Genomic DNA, 20018 nt, shown 5'->3' on the forward strand with positions numbered 1-20018 from the left:
CATGCAGCTACACACAACCCACTAAAATCTGACCACTGCTGTGACAAAGTAAATTATAATATGAGAGTATTCTTTCATTTTGTACATCCTTCACCACGTGGGAGGAACTCCCCACTTACGAGGAGGTAAAGTCATGTTGTGTGGAAGAAAAGACAAAATAAGAGAGGGGAGGCAAGGGCACCAAGCCACTTTGTGTGGTGGTCCTTGTGAGCAAAAGACTACGTAGGTCTTTGTGACGTTAAATACTTGGATTCGCCATAGCCAATTCCTATATCTTATTAAGCTTTCCATAGTTGGATTCGCCATAGCCAACTCCCCGCCATAGCCACTCCTATCTTAAGCTTTCCCTCTCAATCCCTCTAGTTTCTCATCTCCTTTCCCATCACTCAAACGCCCTCCTCCCCGCCATGTCCAACCTCAGCTCCGTCGTCCAACAATCTCCCGGCGGCTTTATCCATGACCCATCCTGGGTGCTTCACGACCCTCATCCGCCCCACAGCAAAGACAAGGTCACCGGCGCCAAACATTCGATCTATACGAAGCGGTTCTCCGTTGCACGCGGCAAAATACAGATCCGGCGGATCGAGAATACCCCCAGCAGGCAGGTTACTTTCTCCAAGCGTAGAAACGGGTTGCTGAAGAAGGCCCACGAATTGTCAGTTCTCTGCGACGCCGAAGTAGCCCTCATCATCTTCTCCACCACTGGAAGACTTTATGAGTTTTCCAGCTCCAGGTACGAGAACAAATCCCCCAATCTGTCATTTTCTCGCAGCTTCTTTTTGTGATACTCAGATTTGACGTTTTTTTTTTCTTCTGAAACGTAGAATTGTTGAAAGATTAAAGCGTAGAAAGTTATGTGCTTTGATATACGTAGTCAGCCTAATGGGTAACTTGACCAACGCTGTCCATCAAGATGTCAGTTTGAGGCTTTGAAAGAGTTCCGATTAACTTTTATTCTGTCATCTCGCACGTCAGAGTCCTTCTATTTCCGTCATGAGAGTGCAACACCACTCCATTTTGACTCGCCCATCACGCTGCACCTGTGGCCGTACAACTCTTCTCGTCGAGAATGTAATCTCGGAAATCTCTCGTTTCACATTAAGGTTTGTATCACTTGATTGGAGACTTTGACGATTTGGCCTATATTGATCTTCCTTGTGCGGCAAATCGCATCACGAAATAGTGTCACAGCATAGGCCTATGAACTTAGAGTTCCCTCATCCATAGAGTAGATTTTTCCTACATGTTGATTTATGACTCATTGTAGAACATGACCATCTATTGATGGTCAATCCCTTCTCCTCCAAGCCACTTTTAGATTGGCTTGCAATGTTGTAACTCCTGTTGCCATTGAATCAATATGAATTTGACATAGGTTGCAAAGACTCCAATGATAGAATCTAATAGCACATTTTTACATCGTCCAAAAGCTAGCCATATTTACACATGTAGGTTTTGGAATAATTCATAAACCGTCCATCCTACCATTCATATTGGATTTAGAATGAGCTCCTCTATCATTGCACTTTGGGGTGATTTTAAGGGCAATGATTCCATGAAGGTCCATCTCGACAATGGCAAAGGCACATATGTACAAATAAAGAGAGAAGGGAAATGATGCACCCATGGTGCTTGAGGATTTATCGATGAGCTACGTAAACCATTATGCACTCTATTATGCCATCACAAGCTTTCTTAGACCATGCCTATAACCCACACATGGAAACCAAAAGGAGAGAGAACCTTCCCTCATTAGCAGGACTTACCAAAACAAGAGAGAACCATGTTCACATGGTAATGGAACCTTTCCTCATTATGAGGAGCATTCTTATAAGCCCCTCATTATGAGAACCATGCGTACAACCCCTCATATGGAATCCAAAAAAGAGAGAACCATGCCTATAACTCTTCACATGGCAACCAAGATTGATGAGTTTGTGCATGTAGATCATGGAGTGGTGGGGGTAACCAAAAAAGAGATGACCATGCCTATAACCACCCACCCCCCATGGAAACTGAGAGTGATAAGCCAAGCTCATATCGATAAATGGAGCACAATGTATAAAATATATCCTTCAATGTGTTTCAAACATGGTAAGCACACTTTTTCAAAACAAGTTTCTTTTTTAATCAATTCAAATTCAATCAGTTAGTCTAGATGAGTGCTTAAGGATAGACTTGGTAGTCACTATTTTTTGTTTCTATTCTTCAAGGTACTACTTTTAGAAGGGGTCTTTTTAATGGAATATACAAACATACACATGCATAGATCTATGCATGTCTCTTCATAGTAACTATGCATTATTAATCACTGCATTAGTCGTAGAACTTTTCTTATGGTTGATTTGTGGCTCCAATGAATAAGGCATTATTGCGAGTATAACGGTAGGGTAGCTCTCATGCTTGCAACTTGATGTGAAGGATTTTCTTGCACAACTTGGTGTAAGAGGCCAAGTAACAAAAATCAAGATTTTGCACAAAAGTTCAGTTCAAACAATGCAAAAACTTAATTATGCATGTGTCTACACAATGGTGCTATTTTTATTGATTGCATGTGTTCTATAGGCTTTCTTAAGGGTGATTTGGGGTTTTGACAAACAAGTTGTTCTTGGAATTATGAGGTTAGGGTATCTCTTATGTGAGGCTAATTGAATATCTTGCACACTAACTTGGTGTAAGGCACCAAGTCACAAAAATTCAACTTTCACATAAACGATCAATTTGAGATTAGAGAAGAATGAAATTTCTTCATTCCCAAGCAAATCTTTTACAAGAGGAAACTTCCAAAAGGAAGAGCAATGTACGACCCCACTACTCCCGTGCTCTACCTTTAGTTGCTCAAGCTCAATTGTAATCACAATCTTAGGTCTCAATTTCAATCTCTATCAAAAGTAGAAGCCGAATCACAATCAGAATCTTAAAACCTATCTTAGAGCGTTGATCTAAGTTTTAATCCAAATCTTCATTAGAACTCTCCCAATAGCCTTGCAATCTAAGCATCAATCTCCCTTCAAAACGTTGAGAGGCAACAAAGTTGAGCTCCTTTCCAACATTGACCTTATCTTCTAGATGCAAGTCTAGAAGAAAAGAACTTTTCTCATTTGAAATCTCTTTTTTTGAAAATTGATCACAATTTGGAAGATTATCCATCTTTGAAGCTCCTTTGAAGATGGTATTTTAAATCTTGTCACATGAATCTAAGTTGAAAAAAGTATCTAAAGCACTCCTTCACCTTCTAAACAACTGAATCTTGTAAGTTATAGTGCATAAAACTTGTAGCCTGCCAAAAATTTTGTATTTCTCATACATACTTTCATCAAAATGCCATGGCTTTGCACACATATTTTCCTTCCCAATAAAAAGGACTATTATAAATATTCGGATGACTACAATTCAAAAGGTAACATGTTACTGGATAGGGAAGAGCGGATCAAATCTGGATCATTGGTGGACACAAAGCATGAGGGTAAGGCGGAAATGCACAACTTGAAGAAAGCTGAGTGCTTAAAGAGATGAAGAAAAGAAGTAAGCAATCATTGTGTTTCTATAGCTCCTTTTGCTTGGATAAAATAGCTCTGAGCTGCACTCTACACACCTGAGTATACCTATATTGCAACAATGACCCTAAAACCTTGGATTCTCAATCCTTATATACATGAATACATTCTTGATATTTGCGGAGGGTACCACCTATCGAATTTTCAATGGTTGTGCTACTCATGTAAGAAGAACAACTGCCTCTACATAATATCAATTCTCGCTGACAATGTTTGCCCAGAGGTGTCCATTGTGTAAGTCACTTGATGGCAACCTTCATTCGGTGAGTTGCATTGGGGGATAGTCGGTGTAATGCCTGAGCCTCAGTGACTATGCTCGCCGTTGACTCATTTTGGCATGTAGTGTGACTTCTTTTTGGCTTGGCATTGCAAATCTTGGCTGCATCACCTGCGGCTTGACGTGCACAGTCTTTGTGACCTTAATGTGTGATCCAATATTGTTGTCTTCTAGTTGGCTATGAGGTGGATGGTAAGATTTGAGCTACTACTTCTTGTACCAGGTCCTTCCGCTTTTGGATCCGTATACATTTCACTAAGGAGCTCTGTTTAATGTTCCATTGGAGGATTTGATCTCATATTTTGTTTGGCAACCCTCATTGAATCCCCAACTCATCGGTTTTGGAGTTCAAAATTTGCCCCACCACTGTCACGAGCCATGTCCTTGTGGCTCCAATTATTTGGCCATATTCATGGATGGATCTCTTTGTGTGACCTCACCAGGATAGAGTTGCATGGCTCTTAGACTAGTCGCTTAGTTCTAAGTTCCTTTATGCCGCTCTACTAACTACAGCAACTAGTCAAATTGGCAAGATGGAGAGCCAATGAACCATTCCAGATCTCCACTAGCCATCTATAAGGCTACTCATGAGAGAGAAGTGGGAGCTTGGCATATGTCGTGCTAGCTATGCATGGAAGCTAGATTTGCAAATCATGGACATTCATTGACACATGGAATTCATAAGAACACAATGGATTGACCATGCACATATGTGCTCTCTTTTTTAAAAACCCTTTTTACAAACTAATCAATGTTTATAGAGTTATTTATTTGTTGCTTTGATAAATCTACATGCCTTGAGGGGGGTCCCTCTGATGTGCTACATGATTGCAGTGGAGCCTTTTTGGTGTGCTACACGATTGCAAGGGATTACTTTCCTTCCCTAAAAGATATATTTATAGTATATGAATTCCTTTATTAGAATCAATAATAGAATGGTCATCTTTGGGGGAGAAGATTATGGGTTTTATTGTCTAGGCTCTCAACTTTTAATATTTAAGCATCAAATCCCTCTTCTTTTTAACAACAAGAATGAAATATGTGTAAAGTTGTGACAAAAGATAATATGGAATTTTACAATAGGGTTTTACTATGCCCTCTCCTTGATCATCCACCAACCCCCTCCCTTTATTGTAACCATTGCATTCTCCTATTCTTTTTCTGAAGGCTACATTGTACTTGCACTTTGTTTCTTAATAGCATGGAACTTCTATAATTGGTATCTCATAACATGGGATTCTAGATTCAACTACCTTAATTCATGAATTTTTGGTAAAATACACAACTTTTCTTCTTATATTCTCCTTTAGTCTCCACATCTATGCATGTCAAGTGGGATCTTGAAATATAGATATTTATGCATCAACAACATAGGAACAATGCATCTATATACTTGAAAAAATGCAACTTATATAATAAATGATTATTGACTCTGAAAATAAATAATCTGCCCTTCAAATGTTCTAGTTACTAAAGGGCCTTAATATGGCCTATAATTCTCCCCAGTGTTAAAACTAGTGATGAGACTAGATGTAATATGAGGCCAATGAAAGAGATAGAAGGGGAAGGCTAAATCTTGTCTCCTTTTTTGTCCATATCTTTTCACATGGTTTCAAAGATGTGAGAGGATATTAGCCTTATCTTATTTGTGGGAGTGTCATTTTACTTTGTCCTTTAAAATCAAAGCTTTACATTTATAGTAATTTGGCTAAACTTTCAATTCTTAATATACACATAATGTGCTACTTCATCAATATATTGTGTTTCACAAGCCAAAAAAGTAGTGGTAGGGGTGGCTACTAAACTTAGCCAAACTTTAAGAACATCTTTCTGACTGGGGATTGAAAGAAAAACTATATAGTTTAACCAACGCTTATTGTTAGAGAGAGGTTTGATTCATTGATGTGGGGTGTAGGAAACCTTTTAATTACTAAACATACTTGGAAAATTAGTGTGACTCTGTAGAATGACTACATGATTAGCATATGTCTTTTCCATTCTTACAATATTATCGATATGAAAGAAGAGGCATGACCTCATTGTGCACTTCAGAGGAGTTTATGAGCAATGGTACATCTAAAAATTTGGAGAGATATATGCCAAACGGCTTAGAATGGACATTCATTGCTAAAAATAATTTCTTTATAGGTTATTCAAGGAAATATTTATGCAAGTTGTTATATATTTGTTGGGGCCGTCATATGCCATAGTAGTGGCATATGCATTGGAAAAGGGGGCATCATTCAAAAATCTTCATGCTATTTGGGCAATAAGGTAATTGTGGATGTACTTGGCTCCACATTGTATGGCATGGTTTGAGAGGACATATTTTATAAGAATATATAATGGAATATAACAAACTAAAATGTTCATATATGACCCTAAATGACATTTCTACTCCATTTCTAAGAGTAAACTCAAAGTGAAGGACATAGGTAGACGCCTCTAGGTAAATTAAAACATTGCATGTGAAGGAGGCATAGCAAGGGCTAGAAATAGTGTGGTAGCTTTGAGATTGAGGAAGTGAAACTAAAATACACAAAGAGGATTAGGAGGATGAGAGAGAGAGAGAGAGAGAGAGAGAGAATTGTGTGTGTGTGAGTGTGAGGCTCTCAAAATATGGGCCTTTAGAGGGAAAAGCATAGAGACCACATTGAAAGTTCCCCCTACAAAAGAAGGGCGAGTGTGGCCAAAATCATGTGGGAGGCTATTAAAATATGAGCCTTTAGAGGGGAAAGCATATAGACCACCAAAAACGTTCCCCCTATAAGAAGGGAGTACGTGGGAATAATTCGTGTGGGGTTGGAGTTTTTGCAAAAGGGAGGGGCATAATTTTGGTAAGGTAGGGGGATGGTTGCAACATTTGTAGGGCAAAGGTTGCCAAATTTTGCTCCTAAAAGAACTATGGAAAATATTCCAGCCTAGTCATAGATTAGCAAGCCTCCATGGCACACTATGACAGCTTAACATGCCATGAACAAGGTCTATTGTCAAAATTTTGAAGAGTGTCTTCCTATACCAAGCATAGAAGCAAATATTTAGACTTGACAAGCTAGACTAACAAATATTTAGACTGAAATTCTATAATAAAAAGGAAAAAAAAAATAATTTTGGTTGCTAAATAAATTATGCTCACAATAATTGAATAATTAATCCATGAATATTTAAGGTGATTTTTGTATCATGTCCTTAGTTTTAGTTTTGTATGATGTCCTCTGGATAGGGAGACATAATTTCCTAATTTCAAACTGAAAACATTTGTTGCTTCATTGTAGCTTAGAATATCATTGATTTGCTTCAATAAATTTATGTAATATTTACGGTTTAATGTTAGTGCATTTCAGATTTTAATATGGACGAGTGTAACTTTTGAGTATCCAACATTACTAAAACAATGATTGAATCTCTATTTTGTTGTATTATTTCCAGCTATTTGCTAGTTTTCAAGATCTCCTAAACTACAATATGAGAAATTTTTCAACATGAAAAAGGAATACCGATGTATAGTCCTTGTTCTTTTTTAAATATAGTTACCAGTAAGAAGATGATGTGGTGGCCCTAAATATAATTGTGTTGGAAATCTAAGTATTATTTATAGAACCATATCTCTATCCTCTCAATATGTTAGTGCTCCACAATTGCAATTGATGTAGCAATCAATCACTTAAAACCACTTGATTTGAGTGAAGTGAAAATGTACTCTATTACGTATGCCTTTATTTTATATATCATGACCATAGGTAAAGAGATCTACTCAACCAACACGTTAGAAAAGAGAAAGCATCCTCCTTTTCCATATCTTAGTGGTATGTAGGGAAACTTATTGTAAAGAGGTGCATTCAATTGTACTTTGTGGATATGTTTATTTTGAAATCATGTATCAAGGAGGCAATGAGTGCTAGAATGTTTGTATTATAAGATGTAGTAAGGAGAGTGGAATTTTACTCTTCTTACGATACATATTTTACTCTTCTTGGAATATAGATTTTACTCTTCTTGCAATACACAAGATAAAAATACACCCGTGAAGCTCTTGAAGAAGATGACAAGGGTAAACCTAGCTACAAACTTGACATAGTATTGCTTGCTACTGATAATATGGATCTCATTAAGATTCTTTGTAAGCTAAAATATAGCATTATAATATACGAATACCCATTGATGGATTGGGAACATGGCCTTTGATAACATCTCTCACACTGCTTCTAACTACATGTCATAATATCTCTCATGGCACCTCTAAGTACATTTCATGATAAATATATAAGTTCTTTCTCCATAGTCCATAGGAAATAGTTGGTGGTTTCACCTTCAGTACCAAGGTTTCATTTACATGTAATATTTAGGGCATCATACCACTATTTTCATGAAAACCCAAATCTTGAAATAGATAGAGATAGGTGGTCAAATAATTCTTTAAATAATGCCTCATATTTATGGATTTGTACGGAAAATTTTCAACCATTTGATGTTTAAGGTGTGGCATGAAAGTGATAGACTAGCCTTATAATGTGTAGTTATTATTAAAATCATTCCTAGATAGATTTATAAGTTTTAATCACAAGGGTGTAGCTCCTTCAAGCACATGTGTAATTTATGGATGTCTTTTATACAAGTGAAGTCTAAAAGGTATTAATAGCTAGGTTTTGGTTCTTGTATGAATAAATCGGAGAAAAGTAATAGAAATGTGACGACCACCACTTTGTATATGCACTTGAAATGTGATGACCACCACTTTCTACCATTTTGAAAGATTTTTTGTATATTTACCTTATGAAATTTTCAGAAATGTTGACTTGATTTGAAATTTTAAAACTATTCAGCATATTATTTATACAAATATCTAGTAATATTGCTTTTAATTCATATACTTAGCTGCAAAAAATTTCAGTAGTAGCTACAACTACTGATAAAATTAACATCAAAGTTAAGTTCTTCAAGTTTTTAACAGTTTTTTTTTGGTAGAGCTTTAACCTATCTTATATATTAATATAATACTTGATGTAATATTGATAACTGTAAATAAAAGAGTTAAACACACACACACACACACATAGAGATAGAGATAGAGATAGAGATAGAGATAGAGATAGAGATAGAGATAGAGATAGAGATAGAGATAGAGATAGAGAGAGAGAGAGAGAGAGAGAGAGAGAGAGAGAGAGTAACTAATATCCAATGTCTCTTTTTTGTAGCATGAAAAAATTACTTGAAAGTTATCAAAAATCTAGCTTGGGAAATCAAGATTATGTTGTTGCAACACGAGATCATGAGGTAAATATAGCATTTAGTGTCTAGTTTCTTTATAAGATAAATGTTTATGTTTTTTTAATCTCCATTTGTTTAGACAACATGAAGCTAATTTCTATTTAAGAGAGAAAAATAAAGTTTGTACACATGCTCTAACATGGATTCTGTTATATTAGCTAGTCTACAACAATCCAAAATGAGCTATTTGCCTTGGCTTCACTTTAATAAGTTGTACAAGTTAGACGTTATATTTGGCTTAGAATTTTGGTATGCTAACATGTAGCCATACATTGAAATATCCGAGAAATATCCATATTAGATAAGATTTGTAAAAAGATTTCCATGCCCTTATTTTTTGAGAGAGCATTCTTAAGTGTTTCTCTCAGGGCCCCAAAATGAGACCGAAATTTGTCTAATGTCTTTAGAATGAGTTTACAATTGCATGAAAAGGTAGTTTAAATATTACAGCACACATACTTGGTCTTCATGAACTAGTGCCGTTGGAATTATACATGTAAATGCACAATATGCTAGGTAAAAATAGCTTTCAAATTAAAAAATTATGAGCACTAGTTCTAATGACAAAGGAAATTGGTGTAGATGAATGATTGCACATGGAAATAAACACCTGAAATGGGTAATATTCTCATTAAGAATAGCTTCTAAATGATATATACAAGTGGAGCACCTAGAGCTTTTCAATTGTGACTCTTATGTCCATGGAAAAATATTGTATGATACTTTGAGGAAGTTTTCTAGTAGAAAAGAAGCATATATATTTGGAAATATATACAAGGATTGGTTCATTGGTTGAATAAAAAAGGATTATCTAAGTGTATGAGCTTGAGAATTTGCCTAGTTGGCAGTCACATTAGCAAATAAGCTCGTTTTGAATTGTGAGTACAAAGACAATTTAGATAAAAACTAGATCTTTCACAATAGTATTAGAGTAGAGAAGTTATATATCTTATTTTGCCAAGCTTTGAGGATAGGTTTGCATGCTTGATTGTGCAATAGACGACATTGAAGTTACTTTTTGTGACCACCAAAATATTTATGGATCTTTTGTAGTTGGATATGTTCAATAAATTGAACATACGTATTATAGTATGTGTTATATTTTATCCCATGATTGTTTTCTTAATTACATTAGGATGCAATTTGTGCATTAAACGAAATATGCATTTGCATTTTGATGAGTCAATTCCTTCAAATACTCTTGTGTGCCTTGGATAAAGCTAGTTCGAGGCTACATATAGCTCTAATGGAAACTAATAAAAATATAAAAGTGAAGTGCATAGCAAAATGAATGTGATGCCAAATGCGCTAGGGAAATGTTAATATGGTCATGACAAGTGGTAGAAGCATAAAATTGATGCATGAAAAAAGCAAGGTCACTCTATTTGGAGATTCTAGAACAAAGAACCAAATAGTTTTGGAGGAATACATCATAGATCTAGGAGAAGATCAAATTTTCCTCTTTGATTCACACACACACACACACACACACACACACAGAGGATACACTCAATAGATTGACAACATTAACATTAACGAGAGATTAAGTGGAAGAATGTATTAGATAAAATTTTTAAGGCTGGATCCTAAAATCTATTTCACACACCAATAAAAGCTATCTAGAGGCTTAAATGAACACAAGTTATAGAACATAGATTTCAAATGAAACTTTCCTAAATGAATATCTTGCTGTGATTATCTTATTTCCAAGGGCCATAGATAGAGAGTTTGTTTCTTTTGTTCGACATATTAGATTGTTTTTGAGCAATTTGAAGATCTCAATTTTCTTTACCTTTGCTATATAACGAGTTACCATGAAAGAATTAGAACTAAGATAGGGTAATTTGCATGATTTCTTCTAAGAGAAAAAGATGAAAGATCCTATGAAACACTCATAGAAATATGCAAATTGGCCTTGCACAATGCAAAGATGTCAACTATTTAAATCAGTGTTGTCCTTTCACACATTTTCTAAGTATTCTACAAGGAATTTATGTGACATCGTCATTCCATATCTACTTAATAAACAACTTCATGTTTTTATCTTACCTAATCGATGAATCTACAAGACTTTTAAGCCTAGTGCTATAGTAGATAGTGAATAGCTTCATATTTTTCTCTTACCTAATCCATGAAGTTGCAAGATTTTTAAGCTTAGTGCTATAGTAAATAGTGAATTTTTTAAATTTGCTCTGTTACCATTAAGGAGGATTTTCAAGTACTATCTCCTTCAATTGGTATCAAAGTTTTTGTGTTGAATTTAAAAAAAAATTTGTGGATCCTTGCAGTATGCTTGATTCAATGGCCTTGGACTACCTTTCTTATTCATGTGTAGGTAAATTTTTTGTCTTGGAATATAAAAGAGCTCAACTTATTTTCTTTTACTAGCAATCAACTCTTAATTTGGAAGACCAGGTCTAGTAGAAGAATAGGTAACAACCAATCACCGTTAGCAATCCAAATCTTACAAGACTAAGGTATATTGTAGTTGGGATGATTGACCTAGGGTCATTCCCTTAAGTGTTAGACCTATATAAGCTCCTCATCCTATCTATTATATGGAAAAGACTTGCTTCCTTCTACTAGAGATGGGTCTTGGATCTTATGTTGACTAGTTTTGGAACTTGATTAAGAAAGATGATATCCAAAAACTCATCGAGACTTACAACCAATGCCAAGAGAACTAGTGCCCAATGCTATTAAGAGCTAGTTTTTGCACTATAAAAGGCAGATAAGGAATACATACTATGTCCAAATAAGATATTTGATCACCTCTTTTAGTTAGGAAGTCTCATCATCTCCCAAGATTCTCCTTTAGTACGTTCCAAAGATGTCTCTTAAGACATATTTTATATTTTGAGTATGTCACATTGAAGAAGAAATTGCGTAAAATTATGCACTTTCTTGTGGTGTTACTAATAATCTACATGCATAAGAGGGAAAAATAGTAGATTGTTCTCCCTATAGTACACATTCCATGAACAACTCGAGCTATCAAAATGGAAAGCTACTATACTATACTTTCCATGAACAACTCAAGCTCTATCAAAATGGGAGAAAGCACTATAAATTGGGCTCCTATTTCTATGTATTGCATCAAATGCTCACCAATAATATGTAAACTTAGTTGTCAAAGTGATATATAAGCACATGAGGCATTGAAAGAGTATATTTAATTCAAGTCTCTTTGAGTATACACCACCAAATAGACATATGGGGACTCAACGTAGCCCAATATTGTAATAACCAAGGAGCCTTTAGACAAAGCATAGAGTCCTATCTTGAGCAAGAAAATATATCCTAGAGTACTTCATCATTAGATAGTATGTGGTCTAGGAGCCCTACTGCTTTTGTTAGTAATGCCTTATGAACATAAATGAAAACCTCAGTTTCACAATTGGCTATTAGCCTCATAAAACCTAAGTAACCACATGTGGATGAATTTGGCATGACTGGGGACCTAATCATACCCAATCATGCACCTAAGCAAAACGTTATTAAGAATTAGGCTGAGAAATCCCTAGTTCTTGAATAGCCCTAGATGTTTCATTATGAGCCACCCATCAACAAATGTAGGATTTTTGGGTTGATGCAACACACACACACACACACACACACACACACACACACACATGCACGCACGCATGCACGCACACACATGTGCATGGAGACATCCATAGTCTACAAACTACATTGCACTGTGCACACACATTAGCTACATAGTACAATGCATAGCTTGAATTTCAATCAAGTTTACCTAACAGAGTGCTATCTAAACAAGTAGGTGAGGAGATATGATGGGTTTTGTCATGATAGATGGCAAAGACTGCAGTAAATCAAACCCAAGAAAACAAGTGGGCATGGTCATCAAAAGAGGAGTGGGATCTCACTAAAAGCTAGAAATACTTGAAAAAATTATGCGAAAGGCTAGCCAATAATTTTGCAAGAAGATGCCAGGTAGCCAAGCAGTGCCACTAAATATAGCTTATAGTATCTCTAGGATAGGAGCAATGTAAACAATAGACAAGTGCAAGATGTTGTTTGACCAATGTCATCCCTCCCAGTGGGACACCTAGCATACATTGCGAGATAAGAAAATCCATTGATTTAAAAAAATCATAATCCTTCATATATGATAAAGGCATAGAGTCCACTGGCATGAAGCTCTATGCATGGTGAGGGAATGAGTAATCAACAAGGGTTGGCGGAAGTTAGGCTTGTCATTGGAGTGGCTTGGGAACTAGTCTTTGATCTCGCAAGTTTGCAATCCTCTAAGCAATTGTGTACCTCAAGATGAGGAATGGGCTTTGGGAGACTACTATGTGGAACTTTATCATAGGCTCTTTTAAAGGAGCAACCCTTTCTCTCACCAATTAATTGCTTATTAGCAAGTAATCTATGATATTTATGTTGGTTGGAATGTCCACCTAATGTGGGCAACGTCATGGCTTTGGAGAGCATACATTGGAGCAAGCTCTTTCCCTTACCACTTGCTATAGTAGAACCCTACAAGGCATAATTTATTTCTTGCAAAGGGGTCAAATATGTGCAAGATGTGATTCATGAAGATGATACTTTTGTGTCATTCATGATAGCCAATTGATGCTATGCCTTAGATATGCACTTCCAACTTGTTTGGAATAACCTATGTGACTTAATTTAACCCTTCATCTGGTTCCTTTTGGGATAGAAAAGTAAGGAGCATGGTGTCTTTATTGGCAATGAAATGATATTGTATGTTTAAACTTTTAGGAGGAAGAGAGGATTTTTATCTTTATGCATTTTTCATGCTTGCAACATGTATCCCAGGCTAGAAGAGGCAAGTAGAACTATATGCTTGCAATGATGATTGCTTGCACAATTTGTAAAAATAAATGCAATGGCATAGTAGAACTATATGTATGCCATGATGGTTACTTATACAATTTGTAGAAATGCATCCAATGGCTAGATTCTTTTGTATGCTTTGCATCACCCTAAGGGTTTTGTCCTTTAAGGAAATAGGCTAGCTAATTAAATATCCTAAGTGTTGTATTATTTGTCTGGTTGCAAAATATGACCCAGTTACAAAATTTCATGCCAATCCTTGCCATTCAAAAGACAAAGCCTAGACTTGTCAAAATTAATATGTAACCTAGTAGCTAATCCATATAACTATAATGCATTAATGATAGAGCACATGCTTTACCAATTATTTTATGGGCAGAAAAGGAAGTTATTTGCATAAAGATGAGCCAAAACATTCTTAACATCTAGTATTTGTAGTCCATGCAAACTACCCTCATTTGTAAGTTTATCGATTCACAATAACAATTGATGGGTGGCAATGGCATAAAATAAAGCATCAAGGGGTATCCTTGTTGCACTAATCTACCAAGGGATGTGTGAATTTTACAAGCAAAAACATATGAGTAGGTTTATCCAAGTGTGTTTTTCAAGAGATTAAAGAAATTGTATTTCTTTACGAAACATGGTTTCTACACTTTTATTTTCACTGGAACTAGATCCCTTTATCATAAAAATATACAAAATAGTCACTCATTTATTTTTACATAAGTTACATAAATTTTCTTATTCATAGACATCCTTAGTACCCCTGTTATTATTTAAGAAACATTCCATATTGACTCTCAATGTAATAATAATATACATATATAATTACTTATTAAGCACATTTATATCAATATGACAAGAGCGTTCTAGTATTTTAATAGCATAAATAACAAGATATTTATGGATATGTTTCTAAAGAAGTTTAAATTACTATAGATAAGTATTAACTTGGTCTCATATATCACTCTCATAAAATACATGTAATATTTAATATCGTATATGCAAGATTCTCTAAAATATAACCCCATAGATGTGCTCAAATGTATTTTTTTGATCAATTTGAGTGATTGAATTATTATATTTATGAAAGTTATACCACTTTGAAAAGTATTGTCCATGGTAGTTTCGCCAACAAAACTACTTTGGAAGACTTACTTTAAATGGGTTTCATTGGTGAAACAACCTTGATGGCTTGCTTTAGTGAGGTTTCTTTGGAGAAACCCTTCATGAAGCTAGGTTAAGTGAGGGTTTTCAATGTCACCTCCTATTAAGTTAATGTTGTAAGAAGGATCATAAGGGAATTTTCATAGAGAAGCCTACTCTACATGTGGGTTTTCTGAAAAGCCATCCCAATATGTTACTCACCATTCCCAAAGATTCATGTAAAGATTTGTGTTTAGAATAGGTTAGACAAAACACTTTCACTTAGAAATATGAATCTTAGAAATAGTTTAAAATAGATTTCACATAGTTTCACTTAGAAATACTTTGCATATTTCTAAGTGAAACTATGTTTTGTTCCGATCTATTTTTGCCATATTTTAACATAGTCGGAAGCTTTTTTGTTTTCTTCACTCGGATGGTCAAAAGATTTTTCTCAGAAAATGGTTGTCCCCATCCAAGTGTCCATAAGTGGGAGGTCACCTCCAAGGAGGCATCGAGAAATACTATTTTAATATAGCCAAAAGATAGCATTACACATCCTTGGCCCATAAGATTCTAGTTTGTGCATGACCAAAACAATGTAGTGTGAATACACTAGCTTTAGCAATATCTACCTACATAATGAGAACCAGATGATAACATCTTGTTTGTATACGAATGCCTATATGTAGTCAACAAGATTGTCTTGTATCTGCATTCGTGGTACAAAACCATGCTTGTGTATATGTAAGCGTGCACAAAGAACACCTTTCAACCAATTAAGCAATATTTGAGTCAGCAATAAAGTAATGGGGTGCTAATCAGAAAGGGTTTCACATTTTTGCTTTTTTAAGATCAAATTTACTAGCCCTTCTTTCTTGATGGCCAAGGAAGCTAGATCTCCCAAGAATGGTTAACCATGTGAAGGATCATATCCTTGAGTTAAGCCCAATATGCATGAAAGAATCTACTATAAGGACATCCCATCTTGGGGGTTTCCATGTGCCCAGAGAACTCAAAGCATCAGCAAGTTCTTTTTAGAGGCCGGAAGGCATATACATATCGATATTATCCTCAAGAAACACTATTGGCATTACTCCATTCAAAAAACATTCTTGGCTACAATCTCCCATGATGAAGATGGTGAGGGCTTAGCAAATAAGTGTCCAAACATAGTCTATGTTACATATAGTATTCCCTCTAAAGCAATAGGTTTTTTCTACCTAGAGGCATGCAGACATTTGAAAAAACTTTTGGATGAGAAACCCTTATCCTCAAAAGAATGTCTTGCACAGATTGGCCATTTTTTAAGCTTTCATTGATCAAATTGTCTTATACATGCTTGGCCTATGATAAAAATAAGCATCTCAGCATGGTGCAGTGATATGAGCTTACATATTTGCGAGTAACCTTACAACTTGTTCTTTGCGATTGCCACGTTGGGTTTTTGACTGTATATCATATTGACCATTCTCTTTAATGACCTACTATTTCCTCATGGCAAATGAATACTAGGCCATATCCATATCCTTACTAGCTTAAAGGAGCAAAGGCCGGAGTCGTACTTGACTGTTTCTCTGAACTAATGATGTTAGCAATATGTAGTTTTGGTAGGGGTAACCTAGAAGCACTATCACTTATACTAAATTAGAGACACATACAAAGGGATGAGTACAAGTGAGTGGTCAAGACACATATCACATGTGAAATCAGCATGCAAGTTAGCATCTATAAAGTATCACATGTCAAATCTACCTAAACTATGAGTGTGCATTGTGATTAAAGGTAAAACCTTCATCAATGACATGGCATTCAAAATCCAAAGATCATAAGCATGAATATCAAAGAGCATTTTAGCCCATGAGTTGTGTTTCATAGATAGCATGTCCAAATTACTATGTGTTGTGTTTTCATCAACACTCGTAGCCATATTGAAATCTCACCACTTCCATATACTGTAAGCTTTGACCACAAACTTGGTCGGTGAGTTGTGTTTTGTGGAGCATAAGTAGATTAAAATTCATATATTTCTCCATACACCACACATTGTATAATTACAATCCATCTGCTACCATTGGAATAATTGAAAGCAAGACATGGGTTGAGATCAATGTAATACATTATCAAAGTTAGAATATCCATCACATCTAGTGTTAGATATATGATAGTTTACAAAATGCCTATGCTATGTAACAAGCATGACATGTTGGTTGTGCTCTTATAAACTCACTATATGCGATTTTGTTTTATATGCATAATGCCACAAAAGCCTCTAGTCACAGATACCAGAAAGCATTGAAGATGTATATACATGGAGGAAAAACTGATGTGTATACAAGCATTGACATGAACACTATTACTACAAAATTTCCTATCATTACCATCAGTAATGTGCAATGAATCGACTTGTATTTATCTGATTTTTTTGTCATTTTCTTTGGTTTATGTTGTGATGTTATCCTCATGCTATTTGCGATCGAAAATGAAATTTGTGAACGGTGCATTAACGCAAAGTTTAATGAAATCCCTATAAAAGGGACTAAAAGGAGATGAGAATGAAAGGGACTCCCCATTCATATATAGGCTTCACGGCCAATTAGAACTCTACATGTGGAACTAACCGGCCACCCACTTGTCATTCTTGTAGGTTTTACAATTGTGATCCCTATCATGCTACTGTGCTCTGATACCATGTCAAAGCCAAGATTATAGCTAGTAGATCCATCAAAGTCTACCACCTCAACCACTCTCAAAAGGGCCTAGAGGAGATGAGACTGACTGAAAGGGACTGTCCATCCATTTTAGGACTCCGCAATCAACCACTACACTGTAGTGAGACTTACCCACACCAATCTTTTTGATGTGTCAGTCTTGCATGCAGGGTAAGCATGATTCCTAATAATATCTTGGTCCCTCTTCCATTTAGGCCTAGGCATTTTATAAATAGCGAGAAAATGATGAATGGAACGCGAAAACATCCAGGATAGCGTATCATCTCTTAAATTTTCTCCATTGTTGAAAGGGCATATTCATGTTGGACCTTGGTTGTTCCTCTCATCCCAACATTTTAAAAGAGGTGTTTTCGTCTAGGGTGAGTTGCGTACAATCTCTCTTGGAATTGATCATGTCGAGGCCGAAGCCTCTTTGTGGGTCTCTCACAAGTCTTGGTACTGCAGTACTGGAGACATGAGGCTGCCAGAATGAAGGAGCAATTGGCGTTCCTGCAAAACGCAGAAAGGTGTAGCCGAGGATCAGCCAAGTGATTTACTTTATTTATCGCCTGACGTGTAAATTCCAAGTAGCTTATGCACTGGAGAAGTACTTGCGATAACTTTTGTCTGAACAATGTTTCTATTGAGGCAAATAATACATTAGTGGCAATGTGGCAGGCACTTGAGGGGCGAAAATCTCGCAGGATTGGAAGTGCAGGACTTAGAAAAACTAACAAACCAATTGAACACAGGATTAAACCGAGTTCGGACCAGAAAGGTAAGAGCTTCAGCCTGGAATTGGGTACTCCTAAGTGCAGCTCTAGAAAAATCTTACAGCATCTCTAGAATGCAGCTAGATTTTTGTTCATATTCATGGCAAACTTCTCTCCAGGTTCAACTATTGCTGGAACAAACACAAGAACTTCGTAAAAGGGTGCGTCAGTCTGATGATTAGAAACAACTGTGCACGCATGATTGCATGACTTCTTTGTCGTTTGATTGTGGCTGTTCGGTACGTTTTCTTCAGGAACATCTGCTTATTCAAGAAAATGAGATGCTGGGAGCAAAGGTAGTACAATAACTCATCTCTCAAGGTTGCACTTTGACTCTTTGAGTTTGAGATGACGCGTTTCTTTCGTCTAAATACACATTACCATGGCCTTGAAGCTTTCAAACATGTACACGATGAAAGACAATATGATAATCGCAACGAACTGTCAAGATGCTCAGGAATCATCGAGTTTAAAGGATTCGTCCAGGCCAAAGGCCTCGATGGAATCAAGCGTCAGTCCTACCGAAACAACACTGCAGCTTGGGTCTAATTTCTCAGGTTATCTCATGTCCGTCCTCTTCTTGGTGACCTTTTTCACTTCATTCGTAAGGAGCTAACCTATGCATTCACAAATTTTCCTTGGCAGGATAAAACTCGAAAATTAAATTGATGTAGAAGTTTGCTCTCATCCATGACAATCAACTTAGCCGTTGCGCCAGCAGCTTTGAGCATTAATAAATTTAAAGACAACATACAAAACAATTTCAAGAAGTCCACGTCTGTGGTGGACATAGCTACGTTGGATTGAATGATGACCTTATATGATTGATTGAAGTAGGAAGTGAAGGCGTAGGATTGGACAAAAGAATGAATGGGTCCAAATTGTCTCATCATTGATGATGAGAGAGATTACGGCCCTACATCTCGTCGCCTAATTATCCAAGCAAGCCGAGTTAGTGTCAATATTTGCTAACATATTTCTAACCTTTTTCTTGTAGATTTTGTAAAGCAATCGCCAAGGATCTTATAATTATGTGCCCATTACCATTACCTTTGATTTAAAAATTTTAAGTCTAGGAGATATGCATTTTATTTGTTTGTGTATTGAACTTAAATGTCATGTTACAGTGATATGATTAATGTTTTGTTTGGAGAAATTTTCATATTTAAATCTATTAAAGCTATATAGTCTCTACCTCCCTTTGTTACATACATTACTTTATCTTACTTGTAAGCACTTTTTAAAAATATTTCAAATAGGATGCTACCAATATTTGAAAATCTCTTTTTTGGGACGCTTAGGATATCTTCTTTGAACATTTCTTGAATTGGTATTTTCTACTGCAAAGGAAGTGTATAGTGCACCATGCACCAATCTCGTAGCTTGTAGCCACCATCTGCTACTATGTACTCACATGTGGAGAAACACTTAATAGGCTCTCAAAGCCACTTCGCAA

General features: G+C 36.0%; 1 protein-coding gene across 4 annotated transcripts; it reads left to right on the forward strand.

Moving 5' to 3' along the window:
- The first annotated feature begins 206 nt into the window (after window positions 1-206).
- On the forward strand, window positions 207-19636 carry LOC147887272 (MADS-box transcription factor 23-like). Of its 4 annotated transcripts, none has more exons than XM_087394412.1 (8): window positions 207-733; window positions 9030-9108; window positions 18255-18316; window positions 18468-18567; window positions 18682-18723; window positions 18817-18858; window positions 18957-19119; window positions 19208-19636. In XM_087394412.1, the coding sequence occupies exons 1-8, from the start codon at window positions 408-410 to the stop codon at window positions 19210-19212; spliced, it is 819 nt and encodes a 272-aa protein (XP_087250538.1). In that variant the 5' UTR covers window positions 207-407; the 3' UTR covers window positions 19213-19636. The 4 variants fall into 4 exon arrangements, with proteins under 4 accessions (XP_087250538.1, XP_087250540.1, XP_087250539.1 ...); XM_087394414.1 differs by having other exon boundaries at window positions 19020-19119; XM_087394413.1 differs by lacking the exon at window positions 18682-18723.
- Window positions 19637-20018: the final 382 nt, after the last annotated feature.

The sequence above is a fragment of the Dipteris shenzhenensis genome, chromosome 23 (assembly GCF_047967505.1).
Source record: "Dipteris shenzhenensis isolate YYH24624 ecotype China chromosome 23, Dip_SZ_1.0, whole genome shotgun sequence".
Lineage (NCBI taxonomy): Eukaryota > Viridiplantae > Streptophyta > Polypodiopsida > Gleicheniales > Dipteridaceae > Dipteris > Dipteris shenzhenensis.

Coding starts and splice junctions, on each gene's coding strand:
- LOC147887272 (XM_087394412.1), top strand. CDS start 408: ATGTCCAACCTCAGCTCCGTCGTCCAACAATCTCCCGGCGGCTTTATC. Junction 734..9,029: donor TATGAGTTTTCCAGCTCCAG/GTACGAGAACAA, acceptor TCTTTTTTGTAG/CATGAAAAAATTACTTGAAA. Junction 18,568..18,681: donor ACCGAGTTCGGACCAGAAAG/GTAAGAGCTTCA, acceptor ACTTCTCTCCAG/GTTCAACTATTGCTGGAACA.